The following is a 20,647-nucleotide window of genomic DNA, read 5'->3' on the forward strand; positions in this document are numbered from 1 at the left end:
TATATTGGATAGCTATAGGGGGAATCTAATTAGTAGTTGTGGAAAGGGCAGAAGATACTTTGTATACATATTCATGAGAGTTTCTAAGTGCTCGAGCATTCAATCAATATTAGATTGGCTGTATAATTTTATATAAAATAGAAAAGTGCAAAAAGAAATTCTTTCTTTTTGATAATTCCTAGTCAACGATAGACTGTCTCCCGATTGTCTCTTGCACATCACGGTATCAGTATTGTCCATGAAACACAAGATCCATTTGGGCCATTTTCTGAGACCGTCCATTTTCCTGATGGATAACTATTGAATGCCTGGGCCAAAGTTCAGGCCCAATTCAAGGTCCACAAATTGAGTCCATTACAGCAAGTTTTCAAAATTCTCCGTTTTGATCACCTCCATCTAATCCCGGCATGAACCAGGCTCAACCATGCATACATATAAAGATTATGCCCCTTCTTAGCATCATTTATATTTGTCCATTTTTGGTTAGTGAATGATACAGAGTTTCATGGTCCAGTAATCAGAATAGAAGTTACATAACAATCTTAAAAAGCAATTTAGCCCATCACAGTTATTAGCACTTAAACAATAATAATGGGGAGGAGCCCATCAAACCACACCCTTCCCTCCCCCACCTCCGCCCCCCCTCTCTATGCATCACAAACAAACAGGGGTGAGAATAACCAAACCCTACCTAAATTGTTTGATACTACAACAGACTGAGAAATCCAGAAACACACCCAAATGTACATGATACTGACTCCTTTCACTCCAAGCTTCACATAAAATAAATTTATAAATACAGGAGCCAAACAAATCCATCTGCCAACGGAAATTCCAAATGAATGAAGCGGTTGAAAGACAATCATACTATTAGTAGACACCTTGCATGCACCATAAGAAGCCACCTGCAACATATCAAGAGACATGTTATTAGCTCCAGAATCCACAGCTGAATACACAAAGGAAAGAGAGACATGCTCATGTAATAAAAGGTTCAATGGTAATCACTGGTAATGTGAAAAGCATTAAGCACTGGCTCTACTACATCAAGCAAAAGGCTTGTTATGGTCCATTCATCTGTTGCCTACAAGCCCCTATCTTGTTAAAGGTTTTCTGAGCTATGCTCTTAACCCAGACCAGTGTTGTGATCAGGGCAATGCCTTGTCACACGACACCTTTCTGAGTGGAATGGTTTAGAAGCATAATGCCTGGCATATGACATCTGCCCCAGATGGGCATCAGGCATTTTGTGGGAGGATTGGGATTGAACTCCAGCAGATGCAACATAAGAGGCTCATATGTGCCAATTGCTAAATTTTGATTGCTTCACAAGTATCGACCATCAAAAGCCCCTGCGATATGCCATTTTTAGATGATAATTTACTTGCTCAGAAAATTCTATATCCAAACCATGCTTCTTTGGAGAAATGGGTTTTGGCCAGCGGCGGATTAGATGGATCAAAGGTACATCCCTTCAGCAAAATTCTCAGTTATAGTAAATGGGCTTTGACTGGATTTTTTCAGAGCTCCAACAGGTTGAGGCAAAGAGACACTCTTTCCCCTTATTCATTTTAGCCATGGAGGCTCTTAGTCGGATTCTGTTAAGGCTAAGGGGGGGGGGGGTTCATCTCTGGGTTCAAGGTGGCTGGTAGATGCAGTGTGGGGCTAGAAATGTGACCATAGTTTTAAAAGGTGCAAAGCATACCTAAGGCGCAAAAGTCTTCTATAGCTTAGGTGTAAGACACAAAATAAGGCGTGTGCTTGAGTAAAATGAAATCTGACCTAGGATGCATATCAATTTTATAAAATATGATCCAAAATCTAATCCAATAAAAATAAATAAATAAATAAGATTCCAAACATTTAAAAGAAGCATTCAATAAAAAAAATGAAATTATATAAATTTCAATATATAATTAGAAATTTCTAGAATAAAAGTGTTTAAAAAGGAAAAGTAAAGTAAACAAGGCATGCCTCTTCAATAAGGTGTACGGTCTTGGCAAGCAAAGCGTAATAGGTAGGGAATGGTTGTGACTTGAGCCTAGGCACACTTTAAGTGCACTTTTTAAAACTACGAATGTGACCCATTTGTTGTTTGCTAACAATACCCTAATCTTCCATGACACAAGTTAAGAGCAATTGGAATATCTGAGTTGGGCTTTCATGTCATTCAAAACAATTTCTTGTTTGAAAATTAATTTGGAAAAAAGTGAGCTAATTTGATTGGAGGTGTAGAAAATGGGAGGCACTAGCTACTACTCTAGGTTGTAGGGTAAGGCATTCATTCATTACTTATTTAGAGCTATTGCTAGGGGCTTCTTTTAAATTAGTAAGGATCTACGACATGATGGAGGAGAGATATCCAAGAAGGCTCCTTATGTGGAAAAGGCAATATCTATCTAAAGGAGGGAGACCCACCTTAATCACAAATACACTATCTAGTAGTCCAATTTATTTCATGTTTCTAATCATTATTCCAAAAAAGTGAGTTTAATATTAGAGTAGATCCAAAGAAACTTCCTTTGGGGTGGGGCTGAGTTTGAAAAAAAAAAACCATATGATAAATTGGTCTATGGCCAACTTGGAGAAAATGTATGGGGGTCTTGCCATTAGATATCACCCTCCTTTAAATAAGGCTCTCCTTGGCAAGTGGATTTGAAAATTTGCAATTGAGAGGGAGTTCTTATGAAAATGAGTTATAACTCAAATGTTCGAGGAAGAAGAAGGCGGATAGCAGTCAAGAGGTGTGAAGGATAGTTATATGTTGGGAATGTGGAAGACAATTAGAAATTGGTGGGAATCTATAAAGGGTAGATCTCACTTCAAAATTGGCAATGGAAGAAGGATCAAATTTTGTAAAAATTGATGGTGTGGAAACTTATCTTTGGAAGAGGCCTTTCTATCATTATTTTCTATAGCCACTGCAAAAGATTCATGGGTAGCAAAAGTGTGGGAGCAAGTTAGGGAAAGAGGTTGGTGGGGACCTTTTCAAGATAGTTTCACAATTGGAATGACAACCTTTTTTTCAAAAACTGTAAACGAGTTCAATCAGGAGAGAAGAGGAAGATAGAATGGGGTCAAAGAAGTCCAATGTGGCAAGTTATTTCTTAAAACCTTCTATGACTCCCTAATCTAGGGAAGAAGAGATTCTTTTTCCACTGGCGTGGAATTATTGGGTACTTGTGAAGGTGAGCTTTTTGCATGGGAAGCAACATGGAGAAGAATTTTGATGATCAATCAGCTTAAAAGGAGAAGGGCAATGCTGAATAGATGCTATATGTGCAAAATAGAGGAAGAATTGATTGATCATTTGCTCCTACATTGCCTTAAAGCAAGTACCTTACAGCAATTGTTCTCTCTATTTGGTATGGTATGGGTGATTCACTTTGTAGTAAGAGGCACTCTATTGAGTTGGTATGGATCTTTTGCGGGAAGAAACAACAAAAAAAAATTGGAGGGCAACTCCTTTGTGTATGTTTTAGATGTTGTGAAAGGAAACAAAAGGGCCTTGTAAAACTTGGAATGATCACAATAAACAATTGTCTTTTACGATTTTTTTTTTTTGAATGGGCCAATTGACCATGACAGGCTTTATAGATTGGATAGCTCAAAGTAAGGAAAAGGGGTTAGTTTTTTGTCCTTCTCTTCCTCTTGCTTGCCTGTTCAAAAAACCAAATGTATACATTGTGTACTTTTGTTACAGCATTTGCTTAAGTGCTTTTAATATATATGTTCTCCTTTTGCCTAAAAAAATAATAAATATCCAACACCACTAGCCAGGTTGCCTCAAGGCCATGAGACAAGTACTGTATAAAATCCTTGTAAGTCAATTTCAAGATATCGTTACTACTATTCCTAACAATAATGGTAACTTTCCTACCATCTTACTATATCTATAATAATGCCCCCTAACTCTGCAGATAATTTTTTTACTTCTAATCTCTCTAGTACCGGCGCATAGAATCCAATCCATTTCAAACACACATATATAATTTGTTTCAACTATAATTTTTTTTCTAATTATTTTCTTTTATTTGTTATCAGAAACAAAGTTCACTAATAATTATTCAAAAGTACATGTGAAGGATGAGGAATCCTTCCTAAAGATACAAACTCTGATCAAACAAACAAATGGATAAATTCACCAAAATACAAAACAAGACATATACCTTAATATATTGCTGAAAGAAACTATACTAAGGAAAGACTACTATGCTCTCTATAGGTTGAAGCTTTGCTCCCAGCTTAACTATTTTGACCTATTTCACATACCGAATTCCAATCCAGCTTAATTACATTGAATGGAGTTCCCTTGAAAATTGTAGTTGTTGAGGCCCAAAAAATGGAATAGAAATAAATTTTGCCTTAAAAATGGATTCTTTAGTTCTCCACATGTCTCCAAAAAAATCCTTGCATTTAATTCCTTCCATACTATCCAAATTAGAGAGAGATAAGCAATTTGTCACAAAATTTTGCCTCTAGTTATGCTTCTCAAACCTTAAAGGATAGAGTCATTATGTCACCTATGCTCCTAGGAGGATACCCGATCAACCTTAACTAGTATGAAAAGCTTGTACCATAGCTCCAAAGTCATAGGGCAATATAAGAAAACATGGTCAATCAATCCCCCACTCCCCATACATAATATAATGGTCAAGATTAATATGATTTCTATTTCTTTTTATTTAGTAAGGTCTCAATCATTTATGGATTTAGTAGAAAATAAATTATGGTTTAAATTCCTTAGGGCAAAATTATATCCCATTCAAGAACTTCATGACAAAGTATACTAAATTGACATATGAGATGTAAGTCTTGACATCTTTGAATATCTTTCTATGGAAGGAAAAACCAAAATCAAATGTTAGTCTTTTCTTCTTTTCCTCTTTTTCAAGCCTTTTGATCTTAGAGCCCTTTACCTTGTGGGAACTTGATTTAAAATCAGATTTCCAAAATTCTCTTAGATCCATGTTTCCCTTGGGCCAATCTTTGACTTGCAACCATCAAATCTTGAAAAAACTATATCATGAGTGGATTATGCCACTCAAATTTCCCAATTCACCAAGCAATTGCTTATTACATGTACTAGAATCCATTTTAAAGATTTTCCTTAGTTTTCTTAAATATTTAGGGACTAATAATAATTAAAATGAAAATACTCATTAGCAATCATAGAAGTAACATAGACGGGTTTAATCCACCCGATCCAAAAAGGGAAAGGCAAGTTCGATTAAAGCCTTGGGCAAAGTTAGAACAAAAACAAACCCAACCTACCACAAATGTATTATCATTTTATATTTTATATCAATGAATAACCTATCAAAAAAAATACATATATATTTTATATCAATGAATAAATGTGTGTGTGTTATATTCCCCCCCACTCCTTCCGTTTTTTTGAAGGTGGGCGTTAAAAAAACAAAACCAAACTTTTAAGAATTTGCAAATTACCTATTACATTTTTGGAACTGTTTATAGGCAAATAAGACATACATTAAAAGAAAACCTAGCAAAGAAATAAGGTGTACCCTACCCATACATAAAGTGTAAACATTTGGACCAAGAGCTTTAAAGGGTCTTCTCACCTGAAGCAAGTCATTAGTGTTAACCTTCTTATTGTTCACTAACCAAGCAAATACCTGGAGCTTTTAATTCCCATATGAAATTTGCAAGAGAGAAGGGACCTTGATTTGATAGATTAGACAAGGCTAAGAAAAAAAGATTTGATAGAAATAAACCAAAGGACCATAAAGACTCACATCTAGGGAAGATGGTGATAGGTTAACATGATTGAGAATAGATATGAGACTTCAAGATCCTCTATCTCTGAATCATTAAAGTTTTATCGAAAGTTAAGGTTCCAAGTTAAAGGGAAAGAGAGTCCAAAGATAGATGAAACAAGGGTATTTTTAGCTCAAGTGACTCTATAGAGACTTGGGAATTGAGAAGATAAAAGTTGTTTCCCCAACCACAAGTCTTCCCAAAAAATGGATCTCTGTCACATTACCCACCAAGAATTGAGTGTGACTAAAGAAATCCTAGAAAACCTAAGCAATGGCCTTCTAAAGGCAACAATATCACCACTTAATTAAAATATTTGCATTCCAATTGTTTAGATGTGTCTCATAGATACTCAAGATAACCTTGTGCCATAGAGCAATACTTTCCCTAGGAAACATCCACAACCACTTCTCTAAGAGGGCCCTATTTCTTAAAGAAATGCCCCTAAACCCTAACTCTCCTGCCACTTTTGCAAGATTTTATGCATTCTTGTTACTCATTTTAATTCTCGTTTAGTGCTATGTTATTTCATAAACAATGCTTTCAAGGTATATCTGGATAATGAATAATATGATTGATGCATTGATAAAAGAAAAGGATGGGAAAGCAAGATTACTCTTTGGAGAAGGATGACTTTATGTAAATTTAGAGTGACTGGTGAGGTTGGAGCTCCAAAGACATGGAAGAGAAATGTGGTGTGGGCCTTTGGAAGGCTATTAAGGTGTTGTAGGGATGAGTCTTGGCTTGTAGTTGTAACTCAACAAAGAATGGGTCGCAAGCAATTTTTCATTAAACAGCTAGTGTGGGGAGTCTTTGCTGAAAGATTGTTTTCCCTCTTCTTTCAAAATTGCTTTGAATGGAAATTGTGAGAACCAGAGAACTTTGGGTGTGGAAGGGGTGCAAGGTCATTGGAGCCCCTACTTCCAAAGTTCATTGCATGATTTGGATGGAGATAGTGGGTAGCTTTCTTGAGTTCCCTCAATGCCTTTGCAAGGAACAAGGGGGGGTTGTTTAGTGTGGAAGAGGTAATAAGTGCTTTTAGTTTTCAATTAGGTCCTTTAATTCCTTGTTATCCTCGAAGATCTTTTCAAAGCTCTCCACCAAGGGGTTTGGGGGTTGAGGGGCACCACTAAAGGCATGCCTTTTTGCTTGGAAAGTTGTGGAGGGAAAGAATCTTATGATTGGTTAGCTAATGATGAGTGGAAAAGGTTCTTACCCTAGATTCTTATAATTAGGGCACTGCATGTTTATGCAAGATCAAGGAGTCGGTGAATCATATTCTTATCCATCATGATGAAGCTTAGTAGTCATTTCTCTTTTTGGGTTCTAAAGGGTGTGCTTCTAAGAATGGTAAGCTATTTGGTTCTAGGCAAGAATGACTCTCATGTGGGGAACAAGTGTAAAAGCCTCACTTTGTTTGTTTGAGCGACTCATGAATTGGAGTTATATGTGAAAAAAATAATGAGAAATTGGTTAATCTCATTCCTTATGGATTAACTTAGAACATGTGATCCATTCTAGGTGTTTCCTAAGTTTTTTCTTCTTCCATTATGAACAATGAACAATCTCCCATGTATACTCTAACCGACTCCAAAAAATTATAAATAAAGGATTATTTGATTACCGACTCTAGTTTTTTGATATTTTTAAACACTCTTATTTCTCTCCTTCATATGGTCCAAAACATTATTGAGTAAATATTGAATTTTATGTCGAATCAAGTTGGCAAGGGAGTTATGTGAGGGAAATAGAAAGAAAGTATAGAGAAAAACCATTTTATGTTTATCTTGGTACTTATGGAAGCAAAGGAACCATAGGATTAGTTTTTCCTGCTTGGTAATAGTTGAAGTTAGGGTTAAAGAAACCTTCTCCAAAATATATCTACATTTGGTCAAAGGATAAAATAAAGTTAGGAGTTTATCTTTTTTTGTTTAAGTTTGGGTTAGACCTTATTTTCATATTTGGCCTTTAGATAGTCTTTTAGGATATGTTTGATTCCCAAAAAATTTGAGAAAGATGTAAGGTAAAGAGAGTAGAGAGGAAAAGTAGAAAGAAAGAAAAAGTGAAGGAAAATAAATAAATAAATAAATCAATAAATTATTTTTATGTGTTACTTCAAACTCATTTCACTTATTTTAATTATTCCATATAAGGATTAAATAATTTTAAAAAACTGGGATTTTAATTAATTTTAATTCTATTTTATTTTTTCCCTATTCGTTATGGTAAAACCAAACATGAGAAAATGGTTTTCCTTAACATTTTTTATGAAAAATAATCTCCCGCATATTTTATTACATTATGTTTTACAATATATACACACACACACACAAAAGAAGGGTTGACAAGATCTCTTAAATTAAGTGACCTATAAAAAAAGAATCTTTAAATCAAATAATCAGATTGCAAGGGTCTTGTATGGAATTTACACAAGGTTCCTATATGGAATTTACCCAAATTCTAGGTATATAAATCATGGGTCAATTTTTTATTTAAAAAAAAAAAAAAACATGACGAGAAATAAGATATATGGCAGGAAAATTAATTATAAATTTCTTAGGCTAATCTTCTATTGTTCCCCCTCAAGCTAGTGCAAAGATATTTTACATTCCCAGGTTATCTAAGACTACATCAAAATTGAACTTTGTAGGTCCTTTGTTAATATATTTGGCAACTGTTTAAAAGAGGGGACATAAGAAATGCAAATCAACCTAGTGCCAACCTTTTCTTTGATGAAATGTTGATCTATCTCCACATACTTAGTTCAATTGTTATGAATGAGGTTATAGGCTATATTTATAGTAGCTTGGTTGTCACAATATAGCTTTATGGATCCATTCAAAGTGATGTCAAGATCAATAAGAATGATCTTTATCTAGAGTAATTCACAAATCCCTTAAGTCATGGCCTTAAACTTAGCTTCTGCGCTAGATCAAGCCACTACTAATTGCTTTATACTTCTCCAAGTATATTTCCTTACAAAAAGGTACAATATCCAATAGTAGACTTCCTATCGACAACTAATCCAAACTAATCAACATCACTGTCAACTTCCAATTCCACATTTCTTGTCTTTTGGAACAAGAATGCCTTGTTTGGTGTCGACTTTAGGTAATGTAGGATTTTGTATATTGCCTCCATGGGAGATTCATATGGTGAATGCTTGAATTGGCTTACCACACCTACAACATATGCAATGCCCGGTCGGGTGTGAGATAAATAAATTAATTTCTCTACTAATCTTTGATAGAGGCTATAGTCCACCATATGATCCTTTGTTTTTTCTCCTAGTTTATGATTTTGCTCAATCAATGTCCCTACTAATTTGCATTGAAGCATCCTTATCTACTTAAGCAAATTGAGGATATATTTTTGTTGGGAAATAATTATTCCCCCTTTTGAACATGTCACTTCAATTCCAAGAAAATATTTTAGACTTCCTAGATCCTTAATCTCAAATTTGGTGGACAAATAAGTTTTTAGCCTTTGAACTTCCCCCTCATCACTTCCAATAACAATAATGTCATCCACATATATTGTTAATCTAGTCAATTTACCAAAGTTGTGTTTGATAATAGTATGTGGTCCCCTTAGATTTGATGGTAGTTCATTTTTGTCATTGATTTTGTATCACAAACCATACTCCTGGAGATTGTTTAAGTCCATAAAAGGACTTCTTAAGTTTGCTAATTTTGTTCTTCCAAGCCTTGTCACCAAACTCGGGTGGAACATCTTATGTATACCTCTTCTTCTAAGTCATCAAATAAGAAAGCATTCTTCTCATCTCTAAGTCCCTTTTGGACCATGTTTGGAATTTCAACATAAGACATTTGGGTAACAATTAATAAAGGCTCGATATGCAAATGATAAACAATGTAATGAGGTAAAATTTGAAAAAGGATGTTGCGTGCATTTTTTAGCTCCTTTTTCACAATGCAATAGGCCAATACAAATCATCATAGACACTAGAATGAGTATTTTCATTACTTGATAAAAAGTTGGATGATGAGATATGAGAGGATGTTGCAGATTTTCCCTTCCTCAAATACACTTTTAATTTGGAGGTGCTTGCAGGCAGCATGTGTTCCATTTGTTTGAGTTGATTCTCAGGTTCATTGGCTGAAATTTCAATGGGCAAATCTTCTAAAATTAGCTCTTCATTGGAAGTCTATTGGAATTTCTTATGTTCACTAACTGATTCATTAGAGGAATCCAAAGTTGGAACATTTGAAACAATAAGGAATACCGGTAAGAAATTTGAAAATTCTGAGGATGAAACATCTTGGATAGTAAAGGGAAAATTGATGGTTCTAAGGTAGAGACACTTGGCTGATTATGGGAAGACACCCCCACCCACCATTCCTAGGAAAAACTTCTAACAACTTCTCTTCAATTCCTCTAAACTCCCTCTAAAGATGAGTGTGTGTGAAATACATTAGACTCTCAAAAGAATCCATGGTGATAGATGACCTTTTAATGGGAGGAGGGTAGCACTTATATCCCTTTTGATTAGAGGAATATCCAAGGAAGACACAACTAAGAGCTCTTGGGTCATGTTTACCTCTTGATCGTCTGGGAATATGAATAAAAGATACACACCCAAATATTTTTGGAGGAGTTGTTCCAATACCCTTAAAGTTAGGACAAGACTTTGAGAGTACATCAACATGGGCTTTAAGACTTGAGAAGGCATTTGCTTTCTTAAGAATTTAGCGGTTAAATGATCTTTAGGCGTTCATTTGAAAAATTAAAGATATAGCAACTTCCAAGAGATGTTCATTTTTCCTCTCTACTACCCCGATTTGTTGTGGGGTATTTACACATCAATGAAGGCAACAAACCACCTAGAACCCGAAATGTTTAGAATTCTAAAGGGTCCCCTAACATAAGTATGTATTAAATTAAAAAGGAGACGTTTCTTTTTTATTCCTTATTGGAAAAGGCACACAATGGTGTTTTGCAAGCTCACAAACCTTATAATGAAAATCATGGGATTTAGTTTTGTCGAACAATGTAGGAAACATTTTTTCAAGAGAAAGAAAGGTGGGTGTCCAAACCATTTGTGCCATAGCCATATTTGATCAACTTTTAAGGGATTGTTGGTTGTAACATGAACTTGTGGGATAGAATCACCAATCTTCCAATGTGTATTGAGGTAATAGAGTCCACCTTACCCATCACCATTGTTGATTTCTTAGGCTAATCTTTTAACGATTTTTTTCTTTCCTTAATGTTGTCTTGTTCAGTTTGCCTAGTAGAATCCTATATACACAACTTTAGAAGAAAAAGAGGCATTTACCTATTACAAAGATGGTGTGATTTGACTTTTTAACTTACCACTCTCAGTCTTAGGAGAAAGAAACATGATTCACGATAGAAAGAAAAGACACTATTGAAATAAATCTATGCTTGTTGAAGGTGAAGTTTGTAAATAGGACAATTCCTTTTGTCGTGTATCCCCAATTGATGCAACCTCAGATGCTTCAATTGTCGATAAGGCAATGCTTCCTTTTGGCATCTTTAATGTTATCTCTACTTGTGTTTTAAAAAAATTAAGTGAAGTGTATAAGTTACAAAAATAAATAATTCCTTATCCAACCCAAAAACTCCTATGAAACACCTAACAAATGGTGAAAACACTTGATACCAAGTGAGGTTAGGTCAAGTTTGAGTTCACCTTAAACCAAATCCAATTTGACACAATTACGCTAGCAATGAAGCCATTGGAGGTAGGATAACCATTCTTTGAGGTTAATTTGAAGCACACATGACATATACAATGTGTGTCAAAAGGCACAACCAAAAAAAAAAAAAAAAAAAACACAAAAAACAATTCTCCTACTTAGTGAGAACTCTACCAATTAACAAAATCAATTATAGACATAGAACCTATATCTATATAAGTCTTTACCCACCAAAACAGATTTAAACCAAAAAAAAAAAAAAAAAAATCCTTTTCGAGGCTTGATCTGATTATTCCTCATTTGTAAACAACTTTCAATTCATTTCTTTTCATATAATCCAAAAGATGCAAAATGGAGCCGTTCTCCAAACCTTCATGCATCTTTTGCCCATATAGGATCTATGTCATCATAAAAGAGTATCTTTGAGGATTACACCTAATAAACACTAAATACAACGAATAATAATTGTTGAAGGACCCTTGTCTTGGTACAATGAAAAAGGATATCATATATGGATTCTCCCTCAACCTTACAAAGAGAACATATATTGACCAATCTTACGTTGATCTAGAGTCAACAACTTCCCCAACTAACCTTCCAAGTGAAAAAATTTGCTTTAGATGGCATCGATGGATTCCAAATTTCACTCATTAGAAAAGGAATAGATATCTACTGCCATAAATCTATCACCCAAACCTCTTTTGAAATGGTTAAGGCATACAAAAAATTGAAAGATACACATAAAGATTCATCTTCACATTACTTATCCTTCTAAAACTTCACCCTCCTTCCATTACCCACAACAAAAAAGGATCTACTAGAATAGGTGTTCCAATCCTTCTTGATATTTTTCCATAGCCCGAACTCATATCCATCTCTCACTTCACAAAACCATCAACCTCCATCTTCCTCCGCATATTTTCCATTTATGACCTATTTCCAAAAAGCTTCTCTTACAATTTGGCATTGTCAACTTTGCTTCCACAAAAGCACCTTATTAAGCGAAGAACGGCGTGTAATGCCCCTTCCCCTCTCCCATACCCATATCTCACTTGACTGAAAGCTTCTCTTTCAGTTGCATATGCCAATGGGTTTTAAAAATTACACAGTTTTCTGCTATATGAATCATAAAATGCTAGTTACTACATTGTTATATTCAAAACACGAAGATGAATAAAATAATTAATTTGTTCAAGAAAAAATGACAATCATCATCAATCAAAAGTTCTGAGCTGAGGAAAGCCAATAAGTCGTACCACACGGAGTAAGAGACAAATATAACTCTATAAGATAGAACTCTATAACATGGCCAAATTATAATATTTTACCAATTTCGAATGGCAATATTAGTTTGGGGGGGAAAGATCAAAAACCTTTTAGCATATCCTCTTTTGACACTGTTGAGCTACTTATCAAGAAGTAGCAAGTGCAAAAGAAAAAAAAAAAAAAAAGTTTCCCAAATCCATCCAAGAGCATCTCTTGAACTCAAGAGCATCTCTTGAACTCAAGAGCATGTTTCCCCAGTCTAGCAACCACAACGTTTCACCTGTTTGTTGCCTCTAAAGGTAGTTATTAACCATTTCTTGTCCGAAAGCCTTCATGAGAAAATGTTTAGAATACATTTTTTATAGGCCAGAAAATATTTAAAATGTGCTCACTAAAAAGACAGGAGAAAATAAAGTTATTTTCTTTGAAGCTCCAACGAATGGAATATGCAGTTACTAATTGAACTTGAAAAAGAATGCTTATAAAATAATTTGTATTACCTGTATATTTCAACCAATTCAATCTTTTTTAGTAGATCCATCTCCACCCTTCACAGATCCCTTGGCGTCACCCTGTTGAAAATGGCAATTTTCGTCAGAGGTACCATTATTAATTGTAAATAAATGCTACAAATCCATAAGAAAATTTTGTGTCTAAGCACAAAACAATCAATAAAGTAAAAGAAACATCATCTATAGCAAGAGATTGTATAAACTAACCTCTATCTGACAACATTGTATTCAGCCCAGAAACACGAAGGCACAAACGAGGAAAAGCACGTTAGTTCAAAGTCATAGTCAATGAGTCCATTAAAGATACAAAAATGATCTAAAATAAATATCTATGTATACACTACATAGAAATCACAATCAAACCTTTAAATATGAGGAAAAATATTTAAACTCCAAAAAGTAAAATACCTCTCTGAACCTGTGTAGATACACTTTCAGAGGATCAATATAATCTTCAAACCCTAACGTAGCCATTGCCCATAATAAATCATCACCATTAATTGTCTTCCTCTTCTCCTTCTGGCACTTGTCACTCGCTCTTCAAAACCCAGAACAGAGTCAATTTATCTTGAAATTAAAAACAAAAAAAACAAAAAAAAAAAAACCCTAACCCCGTTTGGTTACCGGAAAAACAAAAGGATGAAGAAACTTTGAAACTTTTATGTCCGATGTTCCATCAATTTCCAAATAATGAAATAATCGACTCAATAAACCAATTAGCTACAATCGGCTCAATAAAGTGGAACATTCATTATCACGGGCCTGGAAGAAGAAAACAAAACAAAACCTAAAATTCAAAGTTTTAATTCCTCTTAACTTTTCCAAAATTTTCTCAGCGACCAAACGGAGCCAAATTACGGCACCGACAATTAAAAACAAAACCCTCATACTCGCTGGTGATGAAACTGATGAACTCGGAAACGCATTCTTGGAGAGTCTCCTTCGCATCCTTGGCGATCTTGCCGTTGGCCGGAAGAGCCTTCTTCATGATCCTGCTGATATTTGCGATAGGAAGGTACCTATCCTGCTCTCGCACATTGGAACGAGGGCTGTGCTCGCCGCTCTCGTGACTGCCGCCACCGCCGGGGCTCGTCGGAGCTTCAGCCATAGTCACTGACAAAGCTAAACTCGGATCGAAGCACAAACCCTAAAGCTGCCATGGAAAGTAGAGAGAGAATCGCTGAGATGAGAGAACTCTAGAGGGAGGAAGTACTGAGAGAAAATCAGTTTATTAAAAAAACCCAAAAAAAAGGCCTACCAAAGAGAGAGAAAAGGAGGGATTCGTATTTGGCGCGAGACGAATAGAGAGAGGCGAAGGTAGATCGGACGCTGGAGAAGAGATGAGGAAGAGAGACGACTAGGATGGGGCTTTGAGGTTTGAGCTCTGTTTATCATCACCGTTGGTCTGATTTATTTGGCTTTTTTCTTTTTTCTTTTTTTTCCTCGAATTTTATTTTTAATTTTAAAATGTGGCGAAATGCAAGCGGGTCAAAAGCTATATGACGCGTCTCTTCCTTTACTTCAAGAGGAGATTATCGTAGTATGCAGATATTTTACACCGAACTTTTTGTGAGACGCCATTTGGGGCCGTTGAATGGGAAGTAAATGCATTCTACGGTTGGATTGAAGGAGTTCGAATGAATTTTTTTTAGTATCTTTGTTTTAAAAAAAAATTGGGTACCAAAGTACAAAAACAAAGTGATAAGAATTTATTTCATGATTAAGTCTTTTAAAAACAATTACAACCAATTAAGCTTTAAACATAATTTATTGTATCATGCAAGATTTAAACATACTCTATTTTTGTTATATTAAATTATTAATTATAGAAGAAAAAAGTTTATATAATTTTATTTCAAACATTTACATCTCAAAGTGTTTTGTAAAATTTATTACTTATTATTTAATAATTTAACTTAAAATTAAATTATATTTAAGTTGTTGACTTGAAATTTATTACTTAAATTTTATTTTAAATATTAAAATTATTTGATGAAATTTATATTAAATCATCAAACTAATATATATTATAAATTATAATTATGAAAAGGGGATTGAATAATAATGGAAATTGTAGGTAGTAAAAAAAAATTGTAAAGATAATTAAGATAAATTGAGGTAAAAAAAGTTAAATGAAGATGTGAACTTAATATGACTTAAAATAAATAATAATAATAATAATAATAATAATTTTAGATAATGAGTAAAATTAAATTAAATTATTTTATCAAATATACTTAATTTATTTAATGATTTAAATTAAGTTATTAAGTTACTTTAAATTATTAAGTTCGTTTATCAAACATCCGCTTAATATGGTACCATTCTTTATCGCTACAGCTATCTTCTAAATAATTACTTACTCTAGTATGTAGAAGTTCAATGCTTTTTAATATACAATATAAATGTTTAGTGTTTCTTAAAACCCTTTAAATGAGTTTAGATTTCGTAATTATGTGAAAACATTCCCTCTTATTATTATTCCTAATTTTCAACCTTACAAATAACCAAAATATATAAAAGATCCACACCATTTGACACCATATAAGCAAATTAAAATATGTAGAATTGGAAATTATCAACATTATATGTGAAACCATACACTTTTAGACCATTTAATCTCCAGCTTGCCATATTCCATGATAAATACCCAAATTTATATACATTCATAGGTAAAATATATACATTCTATATATGAAAAATTATGCACATTTAATGTAAACTTATGTATATTTTTTACAAAAAAAAAATATCTACATCACATCCAATAGAAAAACATACATAAATATTTTGGAAATAGGTATCATAAGTACTTCTACACCAAAATACATCCAAACACACACATATAAGGATAACATTAATAGATAACAAAAATACATTTTCATAACATTAAAATCGAAATATGTCACAAGATCCAATTATTACAAATAAATAACGATACAATAAAATTCATATTGGAGGGGATTCTTGTAAAAAATATGAGTGTTCCCAAGCTTCTCGCAACCTTTTTGGTAATAAATTGAGATTCAATGCATTGAATTCAAGGTTTGTTAGGAGGTCATTTTGAATTGGAGGAAGGACATTAGGGTGATCACACCTACTTTTACCATACATAGATCCAGCCGAACACCCTTCCAATTCATTCCTTTGTAACAATTGCCATATATGCTAGGAATATCTAGATTTCTCTATTATGATTCTTGAACCACTAGGGTACATGCAATTATACTTAAGGTTTTTTCTAGATCCATGCACAATAAAAGCAATGGTAATTTTAAAACTTTTAGATCTAGAGAGAAAAAAAATGGCCAGACCCATGATCTAGATGTTCATAGATTAAATCTAATCCACATAAATAGTGTAGTAAGCACTGTAAATCTCAAAAACCAAACAATAGTTCACCTAACATTCTCTAATTAAGCTTTATACTAGAGAGTAGTGGAGTTCTGTTTATATGGGGAGATTAAGGTTTATATAGGCCTCCTTGTGGGTTTTAGTGACTTGATCCCTATTAGGATAAAGCCCTATACAACATAACATGATGTAACAATTTTGTATTATCCCAATTGTGTTAATAGATTACTTAAGCATTTACGTTTATATTACTTGCATTATATATGACTTAGGTGTATTAGGAGTTGCATAAACAATCTAAGTCATGAGTTCATTGCAAGGCGATAAGTTCATAATTGGTTCATGAATTGAGGCAATCCAGTTGAGATTGTAGTGTACTATATTATAATCGAAGGGATGACTTATTTTGGTTATCGGGATGGCTTCCCATGGGGAGTATACTAATGTGCATGGTTACATATTAAATAAGGCATACGTTGAATCATAATATTGGCTATCGGATAGTCATGATTCACCAAACTATTATACTACATAGACTTGTAACCTTTAGAGGATATTAAGATTGTGTTTAAATCAACATTAGACTTTAATCTATGGGTGAGACTCTAATATGATCACATATTCCCTATGAGTTGGATTACTGTTAATAGAGGTCAATGACAATAGGTATTTTTAATAAAGGTATCATACTAACTCACAAAACTAAGACAATGTATTACTTTGAATGATCATAAGGACTATGGTCATAACAATTCTTTTAGTGTAATTTTTTATATGCTCTTTGAAAGTTAGAATATGACATTTGATCATATAATATGAGGATTTGTAATTCAAAGATTGGAGAGGTAATTTTGAAAGGTTGATAAAACTATTTTATTAGATTATGGACATCAGTTCATAGAGAGTTTGCATGTAGTGGATAGGAGATGACAAACTCAAACTTTGTCTTGTTGTAATTACATAAAATATTGGAGTGCAATGAACTTTTTTTAGTAGATTGTTGAGTCAACTTTAGGATTTGATTATAAGAGAGCTAGTATTTTCATATGGGTGCTAGCAATCCTTGCTCAAGCTCTTATTTCACGGTGGCACATTTATTTAAGGGATTTTAGATTTGTAGTTCAAAAGTGTGTAGAAATAAGTTTTAGTAAAAACATGAGGTTGCTTTAGATCTTGTGAATGAACTTTCTAGATTGCTTTAATTAATTCACTGGAGCCCAATATGACTAATTAATTAATCAGAACTTAGTTGGGTTGAATTAAGTGACCAAAGTTCAAGTTTGGCTCAAGTTACTTAAGTTTATAGAGAAGTCTATAAATACCTTTTTAGGGGTTAGGATTGTAGACTTTTACCATTCATCTCATAAAAAGAGAGAGCAAACCCTAGTCATCTTCAAGAAAGAGAGAAGCTCACCTTTCTTTTGTGTTAAGATTCGTGAAGGGAGATATTCGATGGAAGATCGTTGGATGTACGACTTTTGAACATCTTTGACGTCTTTCTACAAATCGGATTTGATGTGAGAATGACCAAATTAATCACAAGTATGAGTTCTAATCTTTAAGTCTAATATATTTTATGGTTTTTTTATAGTCATCAAAGTCGTCTACTAATTGGATTTGATCTAGAATCATTTAGATCACATGTATGAGTTATAATCTTTTTAGTCCAAAATATTTTTATAATTTTTAATAATCATTTTTCTACCACATTAGATCATAGATCATAGATTTTTAAGATTATGAAAAATATTTTAAAGATAGTGAAAAAGAGAAGAAGATGATATTAATGTTTTAGCTCTTGAAGAAATCTTGATGGATGTATAACGGAAAAAGCAAGAAGAAAAGTCCTTCAGGGAGACAGTCCACTGCAGTCCATGAACCTTTGTTCGTATTCTGTTGTTTACTGGACTTGAAGGCAGGGCTTTAAGTTTGGGTGTGCATATGTCGCACATCCAAGGCCGGATTGGTCCAAGATAGTATTTAGATGGGTTGGCCTGAGTGAGGGTTGGGCCTACGTGGGCTCGGTTCAGTTGGCGTTGCGCCTTTCTATACACTAAAATTAAAAAATTTAAGCTGGGTAACGCCTACATGGGTCCATCCAAAAAATTTGCTTCGTTTATTTCCTTCCATGTTAGAAATATCGAAATATTTTGCAAATTTTGTTTACTAAAATATTGAAAATATCAAACAAATTTTTTATTTTTTTTCAAAAATTTGATTTACTTTTTTTAATTAAAATTTATAAAAATATTAATAATAATAATAAAAAAAAGTAATAATACATACATCAAAGTTTTTTTTCTTTAAGAAAATAATATATATGATAAATTTTGTGACATTTACTAATAATATACAATACTTAAAAACACATTTAACACTAAAATGATTATATATGTATTTTGAATTATTTAAGGATATAAAAAATGATGACATAATATGATTATTTGAAAAAAAAATTATTTATAAGTTTATTTACGAGTGTATAAAAAAAAATCTATTATAGTTTTTCTTTCATTGTTACTTTTTTTGAAACCAAACAAACCTTCAAAACATTATTTTTAGATATATTCTAAAAAAAAATATAGGCTTCTTACCAGGCGAAATTTTTTTAACATGTTAATAGCTTTCCTTATTTTTAATATATTAATTGTTGTCAGATTTATTAATTTTTTTTCATGTGGTGCAGTTTGCTTTTTGTTTGTTCCAATATTCCTTTTTTCTTCCTTTTATCTCGAGGGCAAAATGAACTAAGGTGTTTTGATGAAAAAAGAACGATAGAAGATATTGGTAGAGATAAGAGGAAAATAACAAAGATGGGTTTGTTTAGTAATTGTTTTTAAAAATAATTTTGAAAAATAATTTTTGAGGATATTTTTTGAAAATTATTATATGATTTTTGTGTAAAAAAAAGTTTGTTTAGAAACTTACAATGTTTTTAACCTGTTTTTAATATTTTTAACTATATTTTTAAAATAATTTTTATATGTATAATTTTTTTAATCATTTTATATATTTGTATAATTATTTCTTAAAATAGTCATCAAAAAACAAATAAAAATAATAGAAAATAAGTAAAAAAAAAAATCATCTCACAATACCTTATTTTTTGTTTTTAAGAACATAAAATAGAAAACAATTTTTAAATGCCAAAGGTATTTCATATGGTTTTTTGTTTTGAAGATCATAAATTTGTTTTAAAAATAATTCCCATATTAGGCAACTTAGGTAATTGTTATTAAAAATAATTTAAAAGAAAAAAAAAAATAAAAACATATTTCACACTCATAAAAATAGAAGAGTTTTATCTTCTTAAAAACTAAAAATATAGGGATTTTTTAGAATATAGTTTAATTATTTTTCACTTATTTTTTATAAATGTTTTAAAAATAATAGAATAAATGTGAAAAATAATAAAAAATAAAATATTATATATAAAATATAGTTTTAAGAAACATTTGAAAATATAGAAAATAAGTTAAAAAAATTCTCAGTTTTCAAACATATTTTTGTTTTAAAAATTATGAAAGAATTGTTTTTACAAGTTATTTTCAAAAATTGTTTTATAAGAACAATTTTTGAAAACATTCTCAATCAAACTCTATAATTCTTTTAAGATTGAGTTTAAAATATACATCAATTTTTTTTTTTAATGAAAATGAATATAAGAAATTTAAAAATATTCTTCCCTTTGGAAATAGCTTTATCTTCCATCTTGTCATGAAAAATCACAATAGAGAACAATAATAAAAAGTAAAATAAAAAAATGAAAATAGAAAATACAAAGAAAACAATACTTGTGTGATTGGGTTTAAAATCTACATCTATTAATGAAAACAATGGATATAGAACTTTGAAATTCCGAAGCCCTAAGAACATTCTCTTCCGATCAAATTTTTTCTTAATTAAATAAAAATGCTCCATTAAAACTATTGATTGTCTAATTATTCAAGATACCTATTTCCATAAGAAAAATTCATAATAGAATTCTTTCTTTCAAATAATAGTAAAATATCTATAAGAATGTATTCTAGTAGAAAATTATAAAAGATT

The 20,647-nt window shown here is 32.4% G+C and overlaps 1 protein-coding gene and 1 non-coding gene across 2 annotated transcripts; both read right to left on the reverse strand.

Annotated features, from left to right (window-relative positions):
• Positions 1–514: 514 nt before the first annotated feature.
• On the reverse strand, positions 515–13,602 carry LOC100258807 (uncharacterized). Its single transcript, XR_009465829.1, has 2 exons — positions 13,232–13,602; positions 515–905 (listed from the first exon to the last, which is right to left on the reverse strand). It is a non-coding gene; the product is annotated as an uncharacterized LOC100258807 (transcript).
• Positions 13,603–13,757: 155 nt separating this feature from the next.
• LOC132252613 (nuclear transcription factor Y subunit B-like) lies at positions 13,758–14,674 on the reverse strand. The gene is made up of 2 exons (XM_059737432.1): positions 14,502–14,674; positions 13,758–14,396 (listed from the first exon to the last, which is right to left on the reverse strand). Exon 2 carries the CDS (start codon positions 14,349–14,351, stop codon positions 14,076–14,078), a length of 276 nt encoding a protein of 91 aa, XP_059593415.1. The 5' UTR covers positions 14,352–14,396; positions 14,502–14,674; the 3' UTR covers positions 13,758–14,075.
• Between the last annotated feature and the right edge of the window lie 5,973 nt (positions 14,675–20,647).

This window comes from Vitis vinifera, chromosome 6, assembly GCF_030704535.1.
Source record: "Vitis vinifera cultivar Pinot Noir 40024 chromosome 6, ASM3070453v1".
NCBI lineage: Eukaryota > Viridiplantae > Streptophyta > Magnoliopsida > Vitales > Vitaceae > Vitis > Vitis vinifera.